Source organism: Saccopteryx bilineata, chromosome 6 (genome assembly GCF_036850765.1).
Source record: "Saccopteryx bilineata isolate mSacBil1 chromosome 6, mSacBil1_pri_phased_curated, whole genome shotgun sequence".
NCBI lineage: Eukaryota > Metazoa > Chordata > Mammalia > Chiroptera > Emballonuridae > Saccopteryx > Saccopteryx bilineata.
In genome coordinates, this window is record NC_089495.1 from 195349987 (window position 1) to 195371166 (window position 21180).

At 50.0% G+C, this 21180-nt stretch overlaps 2 protein-coding genes across 2 annotated transcripts in view; one reads left to right on the top strand and one right to left on the bottom strand.

Annotated features, from left to right (window-relative positions):
- KCNK15 (potassium two pore domain channel subfamily K member 15) overlaps positions 1–21180 on the bottom strand; it is a 284394-nt gene that overhangs the window by 243406 nt on the left and 19808 nt on the right. The window lies entirely within an intron of this gene.
- The window catches only part of RIMS4 (regulating synaptic membrane exocytosis 4), a 52014-nt gene that overhangs the window by 20651 nt on the left and 10183 nt on the right, over positions 1–21180 (top strand). The window contains exon 2 of the mRNA XM_066235248.1: positions 16600–16738. Coding sequence (XP_066091345.1) covers positions 16600–16738 — 139 coding nt within the window. The remainder of the gene's footprint in view (positions 1–16599; positions 16739–21180) is intronic.

The following is a 21180-nucleotide window of genomic DNA, read 5'->3' on the forward strand; positions in this document are numbered from 1 at the left end:
TATTGTAGGCGGCGGAGCGCATCATGAAAAAGTTCTTACTAAACAATGGCTGTCGCCATTATCAGTATTAGTATTACCTGAGCCACACAGAGCGGCTGGCGGAGGAAGCAGTAGGAAATCCATCCACCTTTTACTGATAGGAAGATGAAGCTCAGAGGCTTAGGGAGTTTTGAAAGTCCACTCAGCTGATGAAAGAAGGGAAGGAATTGAATCTGTCTTCCATTGAATACTCTTCCTTTCTCCCCCCTTCTTATAGCCTTTTGCAATTGTCCGTATGTGTTTTGTGTTGTTGTTTTTTTGTATTTTTTTTTCTTTTCCTGAAGCTGGAAATGGGGAGAGACAGCCAGACAGACTCCCGCATGCGCCCGACCGGGATCCACCCAGCACGCCCACCAGGGGCAACGCTCTGCCCACCAGGGGGCGATGCTCTGCCCCTCCGGGGTCGTCGACCAGAGCCACTCTAGCGCCCAGGGCAGAGGCCAAGGAGCCATCCCCAGCACCCGGGCCATCCCTGCTCCAATGGAGCCTCGGCTGCGGGAGGGGAAGAGAGAGACAGAGAGGAAGGAGGGTGGGTGGAGAAGCAAATGGGCGCCTCTCCTATGTGCCCCGGCCAGGAATCGAATCCAGGTCCCCCGCACGGCAGGCCGATGCTCTACCACTGAGCCAACCGGCCAGGGCCACGATTGTCCGTATGTGAAGGAAGACAGGAAGGAAGGGAGGCTGGGAGGGACCATTATGCTCAAGGTTAAGGGACTTCCCCAGCATAGCCTCCAGGGTCTCCTCTGTTCCAGGCAGTTTCAGGACAGATCTGTGGTCCTTTCTTCTCTCCCTCCACAATATTCCATCAGGAAAATCCAGTTCTGATGTCTCTGAGCATCTTGCAGATAAAGGAGACCCCGAGGAGCGCCGGGTGGCCTGGTTGCTCGGCCAGCTGCTCCTGGTTGGGTTTGCAGCCTGAGTGAGGTCGGGGTCTTCAGATCTGCTCTGGCAGCTGCAGGTGCAGCTGACAGCTTGTCCACTGTCTGCAGCCCCTGAGTCACTGCCCCATACTCAGTGTGTCTTCCCCAAGTCCAGGCCCTACGTGATCTGTTGGGTCCCAGGCTGGCCTCTGCTGGCTATAGAATGCCCCCTGCTCCTGGTCCCCTTGCCTCCCCAGGGAAGTCAGCAGGAGCTTTGACTACTGAGTTCCCTCTCCCAGGGGACTGCCATTTAGCCTGACCTCCCTCCACTGGTTGAAAGTCCCTGCTCCCTTGTAAAGAACCCACACACATCAACGAGGGAAGGAGTGATGTAGCTGGAAATGGGTTCCTGTAATCAGACGTCCAGGCGTGTTCGCTGCTGGCGAGGGGGGTCCCAAGCCAGTGGTTCTTATGCCTTTCATCCTATATAAGATGTTGCCTTGGGCTTTCTTCCTACGAGCCTTTCTCTGAGCTTGCTTGCCCTCTTGTGCCACCTTAAGCCGCTCTATTCGGTCACCCCTTCCACCCACTTCAGTAATCATGCAAATCTCACCTCTGGTAGCCCCCGACAGTGGGAAAACCCTGGGTTGAGAGGAGACAAGCTGTAAAGCAGCACTGCTCAATAAAAACTTCTGTGATGAAGGCCACAGGTGACTGTTCAGCTCCTGAAATGTGGTTAGTGCAACTGAGGAACCAGATTCTTAACTTTTAAAACATTTTAAATAGTGTAAGTGGTCACATGTGGCTAGTGGCTATTATCTTGGGCAACCAAGCCCTGGACCCAGCTCTCTCTATGTGCTGGGCTATGAGACCTTGCACAAGTTTTTAACCCTCTCTGGAGAGATAAAAAGGTACAGTTAGAGAATCCAGAAAGAAGCGGTCTGGAATGGAGACTGAGGTCTGGGGTCGAGTCTAGCTCCAGTGGTGTGATCTTGGGCAATCATAGCCTCTCTCTGTGCTTCAGTTTCCTCATTTGTAAAAGGGGCATACCAACAGTCACCTCACCGGGTTACAATGGGGTTTAAATGAGATACAGTGAATCTGCCCGTGTCTCCCTCCCAGGAGTCTCTTGACAAGTTGTCAAAGTAGTTTTAGCTGGTGTTTTGGGAGCCCATGTTCCCCTCCTGCCACTTTAGACAACTGACAATTCTTGCTTTTGCTACCAGTGTTTGCGAAGCACTTACTTTTCAGGGCCTGAGTTCATAACCTTGAACCTCTTGAAATTATGTACAAGTTGTGTCATTGTGCGTCTTATTTTTTTATTTTTGGAGAAAACCAGAATTTTTCAAATGAGGAAAAGCCGCTTTCAAAAGATTTTCAAAGGAATCCAAATGGTTTAAGAACTCTGGGAGGGAAAGGAACTTGTACTCACGGCGCATGTGCAGCCGGGCTGGTGGGATCAGGGAGACAGCGGATTGGCTGCAGGCCGCTGGCATTCCTGTCCCAGCCCCGCCGCCTCCAAGCTGTGTACCTTTGGTCGTACCTCTGTAAAGTGGGAATTATATAGGACCTATTTCATGGGTTAATTAGTTTAAGTGGTCACATGTCGCTAGTGGCTACTATCTTGGGCACCCCAGCCCCAGATCCACATTCGGTGGTCGAGCATAGCGCCTGGCACGTGGTCAGTGCCCAGTGAATGCTGGCTGCTTGTGTCGGCATCATCTTTTCCCTCCTCACCATTGTGTCCATCCGCTGCATGCCAGGCTTGATGCAAGTGGCGTCTTCTTCCCAAAGTCTGGACTTCCTTGCCGGCCACACCATCTCAAAGTTCATTTCATACCACCCTCTCCCCCTCCTCATTTCGCTCCAGCCGCTCCGGCTTCCTTGTTTGTCAAACGTGCAGACGTAAATGCGGTTCAGGGTCTGTCTGTTTGCAGTCTCTGTGTTGGGAGCACTTTCCCCCCAGATGTCCACCTGGCTCATTCTTACCCACAGGTCATAGTGAGGCCTCCCTAACCTCTATTTAGAAATGAAACACCCATCCCTCCACTCACCTGTCACCCTCTATATCTTTGTCTATTTGTGTGGTTTAAGGTTTGCTTGCCTCTTCTAGATGGGAGCCTTAGGAGGTCACTGGGTGTCCCTTATTTCGCTTTTTGCACTAGCTCCAGTGCCTACAGCAGCACTTAACATACAGAAAATGCTCAAGAAAAGGCGTGGTGAAGGGAGTGAGTGAATGCATCTCACTTAGTCGGAGATGGACTCCTTCCTGTAGGATCCGGGAGTCCCAGAAGCTGTTTCTGGATTTAAGCAGTAGCTGTCTCAGGTAATAATAACTCAACAGATATACCCTGCACCCTCCTCTGTGCCAGGTGAGGTCTTAGGTTTTGGAGATAGAAAGGTGAGAAAGAACCTCCCAGCTCTTGAGGACTCACAGGCATGGGGATGACCACGGTGTACTCCCTACCAAGTAGCTGTTAACTGCAGAATTGTGGCCATCTTGTTTGCAGCCCCCCCTCCCCCAGCCTGGATGGGCTTAGCGGACAAGGACCCACGTCTAACACGCTTGATGCTGTGTCCTCGGCACTAGTACAAGGCCCAGCATGTGTAGGGGCTGGATGCATGAACGGGCAGATACAGGTGTAGTGGGATAGATAGGGACGGGCAGAGGGTCTGCGGCTGAGCCGAGGAGGGGCACTGGCTAGCCTGGGGAAGTGGGCAGAGGCGTGGAAGAATTCACGCAGGAAGCGAGGTGAGGAACCTTCTCCTGTCCCTGGGGAGCTTGCCGTGAGTCTCACTTGGCCAACAATGGAGCAACTTGGGGATGAAGGGAGGGTGGCAGCCTCCCCTCCCTCAGTCTGGGTGGCCTGTGGCAGCCCTTCTGTGTTTGAGCTTCTGCCTGAACCTCTGTCCTTGGAGTTAAAAATAGCCAAGGATGGGAGCACAAGGACATGCTGTCTTTCTGTCATGGAGCAGGGATTCTGCTACCTGCTCTCAAAGGGGGCTGCAGGGTGGCAGGTTTGAGAAGGCAGCAGCTTAAAGAGTTATCTCTTCCTGCCCCCTTGAGGAGAAGCGCAGACTTTCTCTCTCCCCAGTCTGGGATGACTCTAAATAAGCTATAGAGTGTCACAGCTCCAAGGGCCCTCTAGGCCTGGGACCTTAGCAGACATCACCAATTAATTAAGCTCCCATCCCCCCCCCTGGTTTCCTGGGACCATGACAGGAATCACCAATCAATCATGGTACCCTTTTCTGCCAAGTCTAGACAGACTAAGAATTCTTAACATAGGATATTTTAGGTAACAGCTACCAGAGTTGGCAAAAATAAGAAGACGTATTTATCATCATAATCTAGTCCAGTCCTGCCATGGTGGGGGAAACTAACTAAAACTCAGAGACAGGCAGAAACTTGTCTGATGTCACACAGGAAGTCCATAGTGAAGCAGGGACCGGACCCAGTAGCCCCGACGCTCTGACGAGCCCATCCCCACCCCCGTTTTCTACTGCATCCTCTTTTCCACAAAAACTGTCCAGAAGAAAGGTTTTACTGCAAGCCTCAGAATTTCAGGCAACATATTGTGTGGATGTGCTGGCAGGTAGTTTTCTAAGGAAAGAGAGCATATCTTTCATCAGCTTCTCACGAGGATGGTTGCACAACCAAGGAAGGCAAAGAAATCAGGAAAAAAGAGTGAGTGAGATGGGCTGAAGTCTTGCTGTTCTAAGTGGGGGCCATAGACCAGCAGCACGGGCCTCACCCAGGAGGTGTTAGAAATGCAGAATCCCAAGCCCACTTGCACCTACTGAGTCTGAATCTGTCCCCCCCCCAAATGCTTGTTTATTGGCAATGGGCTGGAAAGGCCGTTGGAGTTAGCACATCTGTGAATCTGTATTTTAACAAGATCCCCGGGTGATTCATTTGCACATTAAAGCCTGAGAAGCATGGAGCTGTAATTTGAAAGCATTGCAGGCTCTGGTTTCCTGGATGGGTATGGAGTACCTGCTGAGTGCCAGGCACCTTTGCAGGTCACTTCCCTGCCCTCCTTGGAGGGAGCAGAAAGAAACTGAGGCTCCTTCGCCAAGACGGGGCCCAGCAGCTCTGCAGCTCTGCCAAGGCCGAATCAAGGGAGATTTTTGTTTCAACTGTTTGCAAATAAAGGATTGAACTTCCATCCAAGGAGTGTGAGACACTCCCCCCCGCCCCCACCTGCGTTAGGCAGGTGTGCAGGGACGTTCTTGCCTGGAAAGCTGCAGTGGGCACACTTAGCCGTCCTCCTGTAGCGCAGTGCAGAAAGGGACTGGATTTTAAGGCGTCATGAGACTTGGAGGAGCTGAGAGGGAGCAACAGGGGATGTGGTGCTTGAGGCCAGCGTCGCCAGCAGCCTCCGGTGCTGAGGACAGCTCATCCTAGGCCGGTTTCCTCCGGTGAGTGCTGGTGACGGGTGCTTCTAGCGGGTTTCAACTGGTCCCCGTGGATCCTGGCTAGTTCAAGCTGACCAAGGGTATAGACTGAGGAAGGTGGCAGTGGGGGGCCTGGGGCACAGACAGAAGGTCTGCCCTGGTGGTGCTGAGAGGAAGGAGCCCCACCCCCTCGCCCTCCATGTGCCCGCCACCTGTTTTTATGTGGTGTGCTTCTGTGGGGAGACAGGTGTCTGTGTGTGCTCTAAGAACAGGCTTCACATGCTGGCAGAGGCCAGTGCTGGCCTGAAGAAGCCTCACCCACCCCTGTACCACTGGCTCCCTGACCCTCTGGGAGTCAGTGTAGAGTGGGGTCAAGAGCAGGGCCTGGGAGATGAGATGGATATATACGTAGACATATAAAGATGCACTATGTTGAAATAAAATTACATAGCATACACTTCGCCTATTTAAAGTGTTCAACTCAGCAGGTTTTTAGTACATTCAGTTATGTAGTCATCAGCACAATCAATTGTGGAACATTTTTATCACCCAACAAGAAACAGTTATACTCATTAGTAGTCACTTTTTATTCTCCCCTCACTCTAGCCCCCGGCAACCACTAGTATGCCTTCTGTTCCTTTGGTTTTGCCTATTCTGGATATTTTCTGTAAATAGTCATTGAATAGGGTTGTTTCTTGACTGCCTCCTTTCGTATTCCTTATTTTCAAGGCTTATGTATGTTGTAGCATTTTTCAGTACTTTGTTCCTTTTGATGGCTGAGTAATATTCCGATGTCAGGATAGACTACATTTTGCTTGTTCATCAGCCGGTGAACATTGGGATCATTTGCACTTTTTGATTCATAGGAATAATGCTGCTGGGAACCTTGCATTCAGCTCTTTGTGTGGAGGGGGATGGGTTTGTGTTGCACCTTGCCTCCCCCCCACACACTTACTGGCTGTGGGACTGTGAGTGAACTGCTTCAGTTTGCAAAGCCTCAGTTTTCTGAGAGTTCCTGGGAATTGGGCGCAGTGCCGTCCGTCTCAGAGCAGCTCGATAACACTATGTGTTGATAATTGCAGTTATAATCTACTGCGTGCCTTTATCTTTTCGTGGCCATCACTGCACATATGTCATTGAGTTCAGCCCCGCAAGGGGCACGAGAGGATTTATTTTACAATTAATGTGGACCTGTGCTATGATGGGCTAACAGGCTGCCTTGTTACAGCATATCATTTGGTAGCTTGATGAAGTCTCTTTTCAATGTGTGTGCAGGGGAGAGAGCTCCTCACCCCTCCCCTGCACTTCTGGCTTTCTCACATTATGAGGTGGCATATTTCTTACCTTTTCTTTTGTACAATGTAATTGGGAAAAAAGTGCAGTGGCTGGAAGAACTTGGGTTCCACCATTCCTGATTTCACCCTGCCATGAGATCAGCACGTCCTTGATAAGGCTGCCTCCTCCGTCCTGAATCCCCCAAAACATCCATGGGATAGAGCCACAGTGAACTCACAAAGGATGTTTAATCCAAGCAAGAACTAAACCTTTGTTCTCAAAGCCACTGAGATTTGGGAGGGGGGGGGTCACTTGTTACTGTAGCACAACCTAATGAGAACTGACCAATACATTTAATCTTTCCAATAATATGTGAAGTGGATGCTATTATTTATTTCTATCTTTTTTTTCTTTTTTTTTACAGAGTCAGAGAGAGGGATAGATAGGGACAGACAGGAACAGAGAGAGATGAGAAGCATCAATCATCAGTTTTTTTGTTGCAACACCTTAGTTGTTCATTGATTGCTTTCTCATCTGTGCCTTGACTGTGGGCCTTCAGCAGACCGAGTAACCCCTTGCTCAAGCCAGAGACCTTGGGTCCAAGCTGATGAGCTTTTTGCTTGAACCAGATGAGCCCGCGCTCAAACCAGTGACCTTGGGGTCTCGAACCTGGGTCCTCGTCATCCCAGTCCGACGCTCTATCCACTGCGCCACCATCTGGTCAGGATTTATTTCTATCTTATGAGGGAACTGAGGCTCAGAGAAGCTCAGTAGCTTTCTTTAGTGTTCTCAGCAAGTAGCAGAGGGACGCTCCAAGTCTCAGACAAGCCCAGTTATTCTGGCTGCAGAGCCTGTGCTCTACAGAAGACGGAAGTATGTGGGCTGTGTTTGGTGAACGATGAGTAACCCAGTATGGATGGAACACCGGGTATGTGCATGGCGTTGACTGGTCGTGTGTAGGCTCGGGGCAGATCACAAAAGCCTTGAGCACTGTGCCCAAAGACGCTACCTGTGATCCGCAACCCAACTTCTTCTGGAGCTGCCCAGCTTTTCCAAGGTGCAGGTGGGAATGGCTTCCCAGGGAAAGGCAGCCACTTGTGGGGACTGTAACTTGTCTTCCTTCCAGTGATTGCTGAGAGTCCCCCTTCTTCAGGAAGTCTGCACCCATGCTAGCTGGAATAGAGTGAATGGCTTCCCCCTGACCATACCTGCTGGGTATAGGACCTCCCCCTCCTTATGAGGGCATTCATAACTCTGCCTTCGGTTTATATTTTGGTTCCACATTTTTACCTTCTCCCTCCGTGTTTTCACTTAGCAGGATAGTTCTCGGTTGTAAACTTCCAGAAGGTAGTGCTTGCATCTACAATAAAATCTTTTATGATTTTATTTGCAATCAACTTCAATTCAGTATTGAAATAATTCTATTGACAACCCAGAGCCTCCTTCAACTTCCAATGCTGTATTAATTACTCCTCTTATTACTCTTACAATATGTGTATATTCTGCTCTTGAACCATACTGTTGTAATTATAATGCCTTGTGTTATAATTGCCCCTTTACTTGTCTGTCTCCTGGTACACTGGGGGTTTCGGCAAGCTCTGGGTGTAATTCTTCTGTGTTATGAATCTCCAGCACAGATCCTGAATGGGCACTTAGTAAGAGTTTGTTGAATGAATGTTAATTACTTGTCTGTTTCATCCTCCCTCCCCCTCTACTAACTGTATGTTCCTGAAAGACAATGACTGTGTCGTATTAGAATCCCTAATGCCAAGAAAAGCACGGCATAGAGGATGAGCTCAGTAAATGTCTATTTTATTGGATGAATGAGAAGAATACATTTCATTCCAGGGGCAGAGTTACAAAGTACATTCATATACATTACCCAGTTGATCCTCTCAAGCTCTTCAGATTCTCACCATCTAGTGTTCTTCAATCCTTATCATGGGCCCCTTGCCTCCCTTGCTCCCACCCATTTAATTTTTGCATCTTTATGATCTCTTCCATTTTACCCTTTAAATCATCTTGGAAAAAGATCCGAGGCATTGACTGCCCCACCCCCTATCCCTTCCCCAGTGTAAAGCAGCCTAAAGGGAAAAGTGTGCTCTGATCTGCTCCCGCTTAGCGGCAACTCTGCCATCTAAGGGAGGCTCATTGACCCCCCTGACTCAGCGTTCTCTTCGGAAAAATGAAGACAATAGTGGTTGTGAAGATTAAATGGATGTAAGTTGAGCACCTATCATAGGTTCTGATTGAGCTCAGAAAGTCCATGTGGAACAGTGGACTTTGAGGCATCAGCAAGCCAGTGGAAAGGAATTGTGGTTTAATAACAAGCCTGGGATGGGGTTGTTGTTTTTGAGATCTGTGAACTGTCACCTTTGCCCCAGGCAAGCCTTGGCCTCCATTCCTGGTCAGCACCACGGACAGTCCGCTGTCCCGAGTCTGGGGGATCGTGTGAAGACTGCACTTAATAGTGTCTAAGCGGCATTCACTCTCAAGTCATGGGTTTATTGTATATACCACCAAGAAAAATAAAACGTCACAATTCACCTCTGACTTGCCATCGGTTGTCACTCATATCTTAATTTTAGAGATGTTGAAAAAATGTCTTAGAATCAATAAAATGAGGACAGATTATGAGAGATAATATCAGTAAGCCATTGATCCCATTGACCTTTGAATGGTTAGTTATAATAGCCCAGCATTTATTTAATGCCTACTGTGTTCCATGCCTTTTTCACACCTTTGTCTCCTGTCCTGGGTGCTCTCTGCCCTTTATACATGCATTTAACAAATATTACATTTGGGGGAAAGAAATGTGAGCCAGATAGACAGTTAACTGTTTTCTCACCATTATTCTTCCCAAAATATTCCAGGCCTGAGCCTCATTTCTTCAGAACATTGCTTCCTGCTGAAGGGTAATGTAATGTGTTAACATTTTCAGTCCGCATCATGCTTTACCCATTTGTAAAGCATTTCAAATTATAGCTTATGACCCAACAATTTCACTCCTAGGTATGTGCCCAGAAGAAATGTGCACATGTGGTCCCCAAAAGACACGGACAAGAATGTGTTTGTGTTTGACAGAACTATTTGTAATATCCCCAGATTGGAAACTAGCCAAATGCTCATCGACAATGAAAAGGATGAGAACAATTTTGATATATTCTCACAGTGAACAACAGTAAAGCCACGAAGATGAATGAACTACAATGGAACAATCAACATGAACCTCACAAGCATAATGTTGAGTGAAAGAAGTCAGACTCTAAAGAATGTATACCAGTGATTCTGTGTGTGTAAAAGTACAAAATAGTCAGAGCCAATCGGTGCTGTTAGAAGTCAGGGTAATGCTACTTTTTGAGGGGAAGTAACTGGTACTTTTGGGGGGGGGGCTTCTGGGGACATTGGCAATGTTCACTTCCTTGATCTGAATGCTGGTTCCTTAGATGAGCATGCTTTGTATACAGAGACCTGGGTCTGAAACCTAACTCTATCTTGTCTGGTGTAACGTTGGATAAGCTGCTGGACTGCTCTGGGCCTGTTTCCTTTTGGTTAAATTAGGATAATAGTACTTGACTCTCAGAGTTATGGTTACATTATATATATAGCATACACACACATATACGCATGGGTGAGTTCTAAATAATATTATAGATTACGTGTAAAGAATATGTTATATAGTGTACATATTTGTCTGGTACAGGGTAAATGCTAAAAATAATGTTACATATTCTAATAATTTATCATTGTCATCATTTTATTACCCTGTTCCTTATGAACAGTTGGTTTGGGGAGAAGGTACATTAAACACATTCACACTCAATTATAGACGACCTAGTGAGAATTTGCATGTTCCTTGGGGACACATCCTAAGAAGGAAGCAGATTCAACCAAAAACACGCGGTTAGCGAGATGAGCCAGGCTGAGCGCTGTCCAGGGTGCTGAATGACAATACGGGAGGAATGGGCTTACGCCGTCGCCATCAACTGGGTTGAATGAGGACTGTTTAGAGGGGCCGTGGAATAGAGACACCAGTAGAGGTGAATATAAAGGGCTCTTGGGGCTCAAGTAATTTGATCAGGGGAGTCCTTGTGGAAGAGATGGCATTTGAATTTTGTGGGAGAACAAACTGAGTTAATGATTTGACAAAATCATGGTATTGGAGCCAGAAAGACCTGGGCTTGAAACCCGGCACTGCTGTTCATAGCTGTGTCTGGCCTTGGGAAAGTTACTTAGTTTTCTTGATTCTTATTTTATCTCCCTGCAAAATCAGGTAGTAGTTATCTAATTCATGACTTCCTGTGAGAATTAAAGGAGATGGTGCCTGTGTCAGACACTTGGCATAGCATCTAGCAAAATGGTAATAATAATTTTTATAATGGCCACCTTTGTGGAGTGCTCACTTAATGCCTCCACCCACCAAGGATGTTCTGAGGATTAAATGTTGTTATATTATTACATTACCTTATTGTTGTATTTAATCTTCATGAAAGCCCTAAGAGTTTGGTGAGTGCCCAATAAATTATGTGTTATTTAAAGCTTAACTCTGGAGGATAATTAGAATGTGTATAGGGAAGATGAAGGAGGGAGGGAGGGAGGCAGGCAAGGGAGAGAAAAGCAGGGTGAGGAAGTTATTGAGGGTGGACGTGAGCACTGAGGTGCCTAGCTGGGCTGGACTGTGGACACTGAGGGAGACCAGGAGCAGATGGGGAGGGAATTGGGCAATGGAGAGTCTTGAATACTTGGGTTCAAAAACTGAACCTTAATTTGACAGGCAGAGGGGAGCCATTCCAAGGTTTTAAATAGGACTATAGTGTGATTAAAGGTGTGACTTATTTACGAATTTGTATTTTATCTTTATTTACATCATAGAATTAACACGTTATCTGTAAAACTTCAAGAGACATAAAGGCATACAAAAGAGAAATTTTCCCCAGTGTGCTGGTTGGAGTATAAATTAGTGCAATTACTTTGTGAAGTTATTTGGCAATGTCTTCTAAAGCTGAATGAGTGCCTGCTCTATGGGCCAGTAATCACTCCTAGGTATGTTTCTAAGAGATCTGTGCACAAATATTCACCAGGCCATACACTAAAGCAATTATAGCAGCATTATTTTTAATAGCCCCAAACTGGAAAAAGATCAAATGCCCATCAACAGTAGTACAATGGATAAATAGATGGCAGTATTTCCATACAGTGGCGATAAGCCATCTCATCTACAACTGCATACAACAATATGGATGGATCTCCTACAATCAACTTGATAGTGAGCAGAAGAAACACCCCTTCTCTCAAGAAAGGCCATGCCTAGTATACAAAGTTCAAAGCCAAACAAAACTAATATATGGTGTTAGAGATCAGGGCAGTGGCTACCCTTGTGGAGCAAGATAGAGACTGGAAGATGGCACGGTGGGCTTTGGGGACCCTAGCAAAGGTCTGATTCTTCACCGTGGTGCTGATTACATGGGGATGTTTCATTTGTGAAAATTCATCAAGCTATACACTTAAGGTTTATGCACTTTTCTCTATACACCTTATACTTGAATGAATAGGTTATGGGATAACCTTCCACACACTTTTTCTCCCCCCTCTCCTGGACAAATATGCGGTGACGGAAAATGATTTGACTTTGGGTGATGGTTATACACCAGTTATAATCAACAGTTCAAATGCTATAGAAATGTTTACCTAAAACCTGTATACTCTTATGGATCAATGTTGCTCCATTAAATTAAATTTTCTAAATAATAAAAAAATAACCCTTTCTCCCTACAGTTATTCCCCCTTAACAGATTTTTCTGTGTTTGTGCACAAAGATAAAGATACGTATAATCTATAACTTTACAAAACAACCATATGTTTTACATCCTATCCCACAATGCGTTTTGGTTTTTTTTTTCTTTTTTGCTTAATATGTTGAGGCAGTCTCTCTGTGTTACCGTACATGTAGATCTAGGTGATCCTTTTTTAACAGTTGCACGGTATTCTACTGTGAAATGAGTCATTTTGTAAACAGGTCCCCTGTTGATGGACAGTTAATTCCAGCATTTCATTGATGTGAACGATCCTGTGGAGAATGTCTTCATGCATATCTCTGTGTACTTGAGTGATTATTTGTGGAAAATGAATTAGCAGGGGTGGAATATCTTGGTCCTAAGTGGTAATTTAAGATAGTTAATCTATTAATGGCTTGTTTGGTGGGTGGGTTGGAAGCAGGGAGCCCAGTTGGGAGGCTGTTAAAATAGTTTAGACTCCATGTAATGAAGGTGGTTGGATGTGAAGTTAGTCGAGGGATAAGAAGGGAGAAATTTAAGAGATATTAAGGGCAAAGCCTTTGTCTGACTTGGCGTTGATGGCAGAGGGGAAAGGCAGAGAGGTCCTGGGGCTTCTGAGTCTAGGAGACTGGGAAGGCTGGAAACACAAGTCAGAAGCAGTTGACTGAGGAAAATGGGACCAGGGATGGGTTTAGTTTTGGCCAACTTGCATTCCAGGACCCCATTCATCACGTAGGCGGTGATGGCCAGAATGCAGCTGGAAGTATTGCTCTTTTTTTATTTTTTTTATTTTTTCTGAAGCCGGAAACGGGGAGAGACAGTCAGACAGACTCCTGAATGCGCCCGACCGGGATCCACCTGGCACGCCCACCAGGGGCGACGCTCTGCCCACCAGGGGGCGATGCTCTGCCCCTCCGGGGCGTCGCTCTGTTGCGACCAGAGCCACTCTAGCGCCTGGGGCAGAGGCCAAGGAGCCATCCCCAGCGCCCGGGCCATCTTTGCTCCAATGGAGCCTTGGCTGCGGGAGGGGAAGAGAGAGACAGAGAGGAAGGAGGGGATGGGGGTGGAGAAGCAAATGGGCGCTTCTCCTGTGTGCCCTGGCCGGGAATCGAACCCGGGTCCCCCGCACGCCAGGCCGACTCTCTACCGCTGAGCCAACCGGCCAGGGCGGAAGTATTGCTCTTGATAGAGTTAAGGGTTTCAGACTGAGAGAAAGAATCCAAGGACTGCATGGTGAGGTCCTAACGTACAGGGATGGCAGGAGTGGGCAGACAGACAGGAGGCAATCTGCTAGAATTCGCTGTCGCAGAGGCCAAGGAAGGAGGGGTCTGAAGTGACTATTGTTCAAAGTAGTCTTTCTGTTAGTTCCTCTCCCTCCAGTGGGTGTTATCATTATCTTGTACGTGCTCTTCAGAGCACTTCCTACACTTGTGATTAATCCACGTGTCCATCTGTTTAATGGCTGCCTCCCTCGCTGAACTGTGTCCTCAGCATCAGGCGTGGTGTTTGGCACACACGGCGTTGGTTTCCTAAGTGTTCGCTGCCTCTTGCAGGACTCCAGCCGTCCACACACCCTCCCTCTCCCCCAGCCTCACCCACAATACCCTGCACAGGCTGGGAGAAGAGGGACTTAGGACTCTGTAGGAGAAAATTCAAGCTGCACAGTTGGAGTGTTGGGTGCAGCAAGTGTGAGCGGTTGGCCAAAAAAAAAAAATGGGTCATTCCAACTCTGTTTATGTGTGTATCACAGTGACCAGCCACAACTGGTATGCAGAGTTTAGAGGACTCCACTCCAGGCTTCTGCCGTAGAGTACCGTGATGACCATGGATAAGGAAGCCTCTCTTACCAGTGTAAACCAGGCTTAGAAGTACGCTTAACAATATCATGAGGGCTTCCCACTGAACAGGAAGGCACTCAGGAGTGTTTCCGGCGTGAATGGAAGTGCCACACTTCAGGGGTCGGGGGCCTGAGAGGAGGCCCTTATGTGCAGTCAGGGCAGTCATCCGACTGGTTTAGCAAGCTGAGTGAACCCAGAGGCAGTGGCAGCCACACTGTGGCTGTGAGAGGTGGGAGTGCGTGGTCGGTGATGTGGTGGGAGAGGCTGTTCTCTGAAGTGTGTCGGTTGAAGGGGGTGGTGGAAGAAGCAAAGTCTTGCGCAGGCTTGCTGGAGGAGTGGAAAGAGCCAGAGATGGAGAAGTGGCAGATTCAAGGGCCAGAGAGGACCAGGGATGGGAGCAGCTTCCAGGAAGGGTGGGGGGAGGTGGGATGGGAGAACAGATGGCAGATCAGCCTCGGCAGGGAGGTCACCCTCCCTCTCAGCGGAGGGGAAGGTCGAGGGGCAGGTTACAAGGTCTGAGGATTGTGAAATCTGGAAGTGAGAAAGAGCAAGTCAAAGAAACCTATCTTTTCAGCCAAGTAGGAGAAAGGCCATCTGCTGGGATGGATGGGGCTCTGGGGCGGGGACTGGGAAGCACTGGGACCCACACTTCGGGCACTGTGACCGCGTGAGCAAGAGATAGCCAGTGGACGGGTTAGAAGGTGGGCCTTGTTGGTGTGGTTGGGCACAACTGTGCCCCCCCCCAGATTGGGGACTATGAGGTGGGGAAGGTGGCTGTTGGGGAACATGCAAGACAGTTGCTTGGGGAGATTTGGGGGGTGCTGGGAGGTCTTTCTCTGCAGTGGCTACGGCTGCTTTTGTTTGGCATCTACTATGTGCTGGGCACTGCGGTAAATGTTGTCATTTAACCATCTCAATAGCTCTATGGAGTAGATGCTACCCAATTTGCCCAAGGTCAGCTTGCTTGTGACTGAGCCTGGGCTGTTGATTGCAAAGCCAGGCTCACCTGTGTGGTGACTCACATCTACCTGGGGCCCAAATTGGGTACCGGATGTGGGGTACTTCGGGGCTGTAGAATGTGACACGGATATGAAGCTCACCTCTCCAAATTCCGCCAGCCCCCATGGGGACTGGGTTGGTGTCATGTTTTGGTCCTGCCCTTTTCAGGGGGATAAATGTGTCAGACCCTGGTGGATGGGGGCGAGCCAGTGTGGGACCCCAGACCAGGGCTCAGTGGGGAGGTAGAAGTCCCAGGCAGGGGTCTGGTGTTTGTCCCCGACATATATGACTGTGCTTGTGTGTATGTGTGAACGGAGGAGGGACGTCTCCGTGCCTGTGAGTCTGTTCCTGAGTGCGCACGCCGTGCTTCTGGGAATCTGCCTCAGTGCCTCTGTACCTGTTATACACAGAGGAAGAGAAATGCTGGGCACGGGGTGGGGTGTGTGTGTGCTGCAGATACAGTGAGTGAAAGAACAAACAGTGGCGTGGAAGAAACAGAATGACACGCACATCCCCCTACATGCTCTTCAGAAACACTTGGGGTGACACAGAAATGCACAGTGAAGGTCTTGGATAGGACGATGTGTGCTCACAGGGTGAAAGAGATAGATTGAGCTGCTGAGGGGCAGGGCTGCCCAAGGGGAGGGGAGAGCAGGGGCAGAGGGCCATTTGTCTTCATAAAAGCTTTGTTGTCTCCTGTTTTACAGTTGGGGAAACAGAGGCACAGAGAGGCTGAGTAATTTGCCACAAGTCTCACAGCCGATGAGAAAGAGACCCAGGATTTGAACCTGGGCAGTCAGGTTTCAGAGCCAGTGGTTGAAATTGGAAGTCCTCAATTGGGGGTGACTTGTGCCTCCGGGGGATGTTTGGCAATGTCTGGAGGCATTTTAGATTGTCACACTGGATTGGAGGCTGCTACTAGCACTTACTCGTACAAACTGGGGGTACTTTAGACCTTTACGATGCACGAGATGCCCTGACAACAAGCCAATATCCCATCCAAGCTGCCAGTGTGCTGGGGTTGGGAAACCCTGAAAAGCATTTGACAAGAGTATGACACATAGTAGGTGTGCAGTAAATAATTGCTGAAGAAGAGGAGGAAGAGAAGAAAGGATTTGGAGAAGGTTGCAGGGGAGAAGTGAGTTTCAATTCAAAAAGGAGAAACAGTCCATATAAAGGAATCTGTTAGTGAAGAGAACACAGTGACACTGTTTTTTGGGTGGCTCTGAATGGCTGTCTGCCCCAGGAAGGGTGGGTAGAGGTGAGGCCGGTGGTAGGAGGAGGTTGATGGATTTGGGGTGGGGGCCGAGGCTGGGCAGCCACCAGCCACGGAAATGCTAACCTGATGTCTCGCCTCTCTGTCCCCTCCCACCCTGTGTCTCTCTCGCCATTCCTCTTGGCCTCTTTGCCAAGTAGGGGACAGCCGGAGGCTGAAGGGGGCCATCCAGAGGAGCACGGAGACGGGCCTGGCGGTGGAGATGCCCAGCCGGACGCTGCGCCAGGCCAGCCACGAGTCCATCGAGGACAGCATGAACAGCTACGGCTCGGAGGGCAAGTGAGTGTGGAGTCTGACCTGCCTGCAAGCCTTCCTGGCTCTTGGTCTTCCCCGGCCTAGGGTGGGAGGACCTCGGACTGGGAGGGGCCTTGGCTCAGGTCCCCTGGCCGGTCCATCTTCAGGAGGGAGGTGATGAAGCAAGGACGCTCTGAGGAAGAGCGAGGAGGGCCAGACCCCAGTGCCTGATGGCCTAGATTTGAATCCTGGCTCCACTCACCAGCTGTGTGACCTTGGTCAGGTCGTCTGTGTCTCAGTTTCCTCCTCTGTAAATGAGGGTAAATACTTCATAGCGGCGTTATGAAGACTGAACGGGTTCATTTTTATTAAAAGCGTAGGCTAGTGCTCGACCTCCACCTCAGCTCCCTCCCATTTGGGACCCTGACTGGCAGCTGGGGGCTTCTGCTGGCTGAAAGCCTGCCCACCCCAGGCCCTCCGAAACTGGACATCTCCGGCCTCTGAGTGGCCTCGCCTTGGCAGATACTGCCGTTCCACCCACCTCCTCGGAGACTTTCCGGAGGGCGAGGAGAGGACAGGCGGAAGGGAGAGGAGGAGAAGGAGGAAGGGAGAGGAGGAGAAGGAGGAAGGGAACAAATGTTTTCTTTAACCTGAGAAACTTGGCAAGGCAGCAGAACTTGGTGGAAGATATTCTGGGCATCTGAGTAGCAGCGATTCCCTGCTGAGCTTGTGGGGATTGGGAGGTTTGGGTCTGGGTCCTGGCTCTGCCGCAGACCCCGAGTGGCCTTGGGCATGTTCCTTGACCCATCTAAGCATCAGGAGGCCAGAAGATGTCTCATCTGTTGGTTTCCAGGCAGGTTGGAGGACCAGGTCGTGGGAGGGTAGTGTGGTGCAGTGAGTATAAACAGGAAGTCAGACCCATATTCCCATTTTACAGAACAGGAGGCTCGGCGATGCCACACAGCGTTCTCCAAGGGGAGCAGCATAGGAGGGTAATAAAGTTGTAAGGATTAAATGAGCTAATATATGTGAAAGCACTTAAAATAATGAATGGCACATAGCAAGCAATATTATTCGTTAAGATGATTGTTGTTTGTTATTGACTTAGCTGCTGTTACTTGGGTATTTTGTTCTGTGAGGTCAGATGCATCCTAATGGACATAGTGAACCCCCCTAAATATAATCATTTCTATATAAGGTGCTTAGCACAGAGTAAGCACAGGATAAATGTTGACTTTATAATTATTAAAAAGTTTTGGGTGGATGCCTTGAGCCCAGTTGAGGGAGGATCGGGTGGGTTGGAGGGGGCAGGGTCTAGCCGAGGGCAGAGTCTTGCCCTCCTGAGAGAGGCTGAGCTCAGTCAGGTGCTGACACCCTGTTCAACACCTGGGCAAGAAAGGGAAGGTGAAGGGACAGGTGGGGACCTTGAGCTGTGGTTGGCCTCCTCCTTGTTCTGGAGGTATTTTGGGCACTGGCAGAACTGAGGGGGTATGACTGTCCTCCTCCTGGGCTCCTGCCAGCCCAGCTCAGATTCACAGGAAGCCAGCCTGCCCAAGCAGCCCCTGCCAGCCTGAGGCCCAGGGCACTTCCGGATCTGTCTGTCCCGGGCACTGGATCACCGGGCATGTGTCTTCCTGCTAGTGGGCACAGGGGTGCTCCCCCGTGGATCTTCATTTCAGCAAACAGGATCAAGCACCTACCGTGTGCCAGACAATTGGGCTGGGCACCTCAGGGACCCTGCTTTCTTCTGACGAAGTAGCTAGCAGCGGTGAGAGCTGCAAAGGACAGGGATAGAGAACTTGGGGACTGTGTCCTACCCCGGACTTGGGGCTGGGAAGGTTCACGTGGGTTGGGCCATTCAGTCAGTGAAGGTCTTTGGGCTCTAAGTTATACTATACCAGGTGACCGTGGCTTCAGCCCTTGCTGCTCGGGCTGTGGTCTCTAATCCGGCAGCATTAGCATCCCCTGGGACCTTGGATGGCGCATCCATCCCAGACCCACTGAATCAGTCTGCATTTTAACAGGGTCCCAGGTGGTTCATGTGCACATGAAGGTTGAGCAGCCCTGGTGTAACAGTAGTAATGTGCTAGAGCTACCACTTCCGGAGACCTGGCTGCGGGCAGACATTCTGCTAAAGCGCTTTTACGCATACTGACTCACTCAATTCTCAGAGCAACCCAATGATGCTGGGACTATTTACATCCCCATCTTACAGACAAGAAAATGGAAACCAAGAGAGGTTCATTAACTTGCCCAAGGTCACACAGCCAGTAAGTGGCTTCAAATGCTGGGATTCAAACCCAGGCATTTGGAGTCTGTTAAGTGTTACACTTGACTCTCTCCCTCATTTAATGGCTGCATCTACTTCTGGAGGTAGATGATTTCAGGATGGTTTGATGGCTGAATTATGCTATCAGGGGCCCTGAGTCTCTCTGTTTAGCCAGGGGTCCCCAAACTTTTTACACAGGGGGCCAGTTCACTGTCCCTCAGACCGTTGGAGGGCTGCCACATACAGTACTCCAGTACATTGACCACCAATGAAAGAGGTGCCCCTTCCGGGAAGTGTGGTGGGGGCCAGATAAATGGCCTCAGGGGGCCGCATGCGGCCCATGGGCCGTAGTTTGGGGACGCCTGGTAGGTCTCAGTATGTTGGACTGATCCTGGTTTATCCCTTGAAGCTGAGGAAGGGCTTTCTTTCCCTGAGCCCCCTTCCGCCTGACTGAAGACTGGGGTTCTGAATGTCAGGGATGGAAGGGAACAGCGGTGGGTTTGGCAGTCAGCCAAGCTCCCCCCACCAACAGGCCCATCTCCTCTAGACAGAGAGCAGGGATTCAAGTCCCCTGAAAAAGGACCATGAAACAGTATCTCCCTAGACCCCCCCGAATCCTGAGATCCTCCCTGGTGACTGTCTTCTTCAGGGTGGGTTCCTCAGAACCCAACCCAACACGTGGATTCAAATGCAGCTAGGTCACGGGAGGCGATTCTAGATAACCACGGCGAACGAGCACGTGAGAGAGACCGGGCAGCGGCGGCATCCAGTAATGTGTGCCCAGAGATGCCAGCTGCCACTGTGGGCAACCGGAGTTCAGTCCTGATGAGACCTCTGGGAGCCAGTGTGGAGTGTGTGCCTGAGAGTCATCCCCTGGGAGGCGAGGGAGCTGAAGACTTTACACTCAGACTCTCATCAATTACCGGTTGAAGGCGGCTCTGGTTAACCCTCCTGCCCTTCCTGCGGCACAGGGGGCTCCGGGGGCCAGAGAAGTTCCTCGGGGGCTAGGGGACGCGTGTGCTGGCAGTGAGAAGTCCGTGTGCCGTGGGGAGGGTCAGGGGACATTGAGGGTGGAGGCCGGCAGAGTCTGTTCCCCCGTCTGAGTGCACAGCACCATGTCCCGCGGCCCAAACCGGAAACCCGGGGTTCTCCCCGATGGTACCCTCTCTCACACTCCAGACCCGATCCCTAACTGGGCTCTACTCTTTCACTCCCGATTATCTCATGACTCCATTCATTTCTCCCTCTCCTACCCCTTTGATGAAGCTGCCTCACACTCCTGCCTGGATGCCTGTAGTAAGTGCCCTTTTTGATCTGAGCGCCACAGTCTGTCACTCAGCACTTAATTCCTCCGCCCTGTGCCTCCGCTCCAGCGCCCGGAACCTCTTACGCTTCCCTGCCTCACCTCTGGGCCTTTCCTCCACTGCGCCCTCCTCCTGGCACCTCCTTTCCTACCCCTGCTCCTGCTGCATCCTCTGACTCATTCCTCCTTCAGACCTCAGCTAAGAACTGGCACGTAGCTTTGTCTCATGTGCCAACTCTAGTTAATTGATAATGGCTCCCTGGATTGCTGTGTTCAGAGGGGTTCTGGAGCCCAATCCAGGTTTGGCAGGAGTGTTGAGGTTGATTAGCAATGTCTGCCCTGGGCGTGGGCAGGGGAGGTGGAATGGCGTGGTCTGCCACTCCCTGACTGTATCAGCAGCGTCCAGGTCATTCTTGCCCCTCACAGCACCTTCCACCCTGTAGTAATTCTCACGCACGTGTCTGTCTGCCCCACCAGACACTGAGTTAGTTTAGCGCCTGCCCACCATGGGCCTGGCCCAGAGATGATGCTCTGCAGATTCTGTTGAATAGTGGGTAGGTGCCATGAGCAGAAGCATGCACAGGTTCTGCTTTTCCTCCTTTCCAGTCTCCTTCATCACACAGAATTGGGGCCTCAGCATCCTCTCTGTAAACCCCAAGCTCTCCGAGCTGGCTGCCAGCACCCCTCTGGCCCCTCCCCTCTGCTCCTCGTTGTCCCAAGGTGTCTGAGTTAGCTTCCTGGGTGTCTAGGTCACTGTGCCCACGGCCCTGGAAAGCAGAGTGTGGGCTGGTGGTAGGGCCACCTGGGCCCCCGGGCTCAGGGGCTAATTCCTTCCAAGCCTGATTGCAAACCACTGAAGGCCAGGAGTCTGGGTGGGTTGTCAGAACCCCCTGCCTCTTCCCCACGTCTGATGTT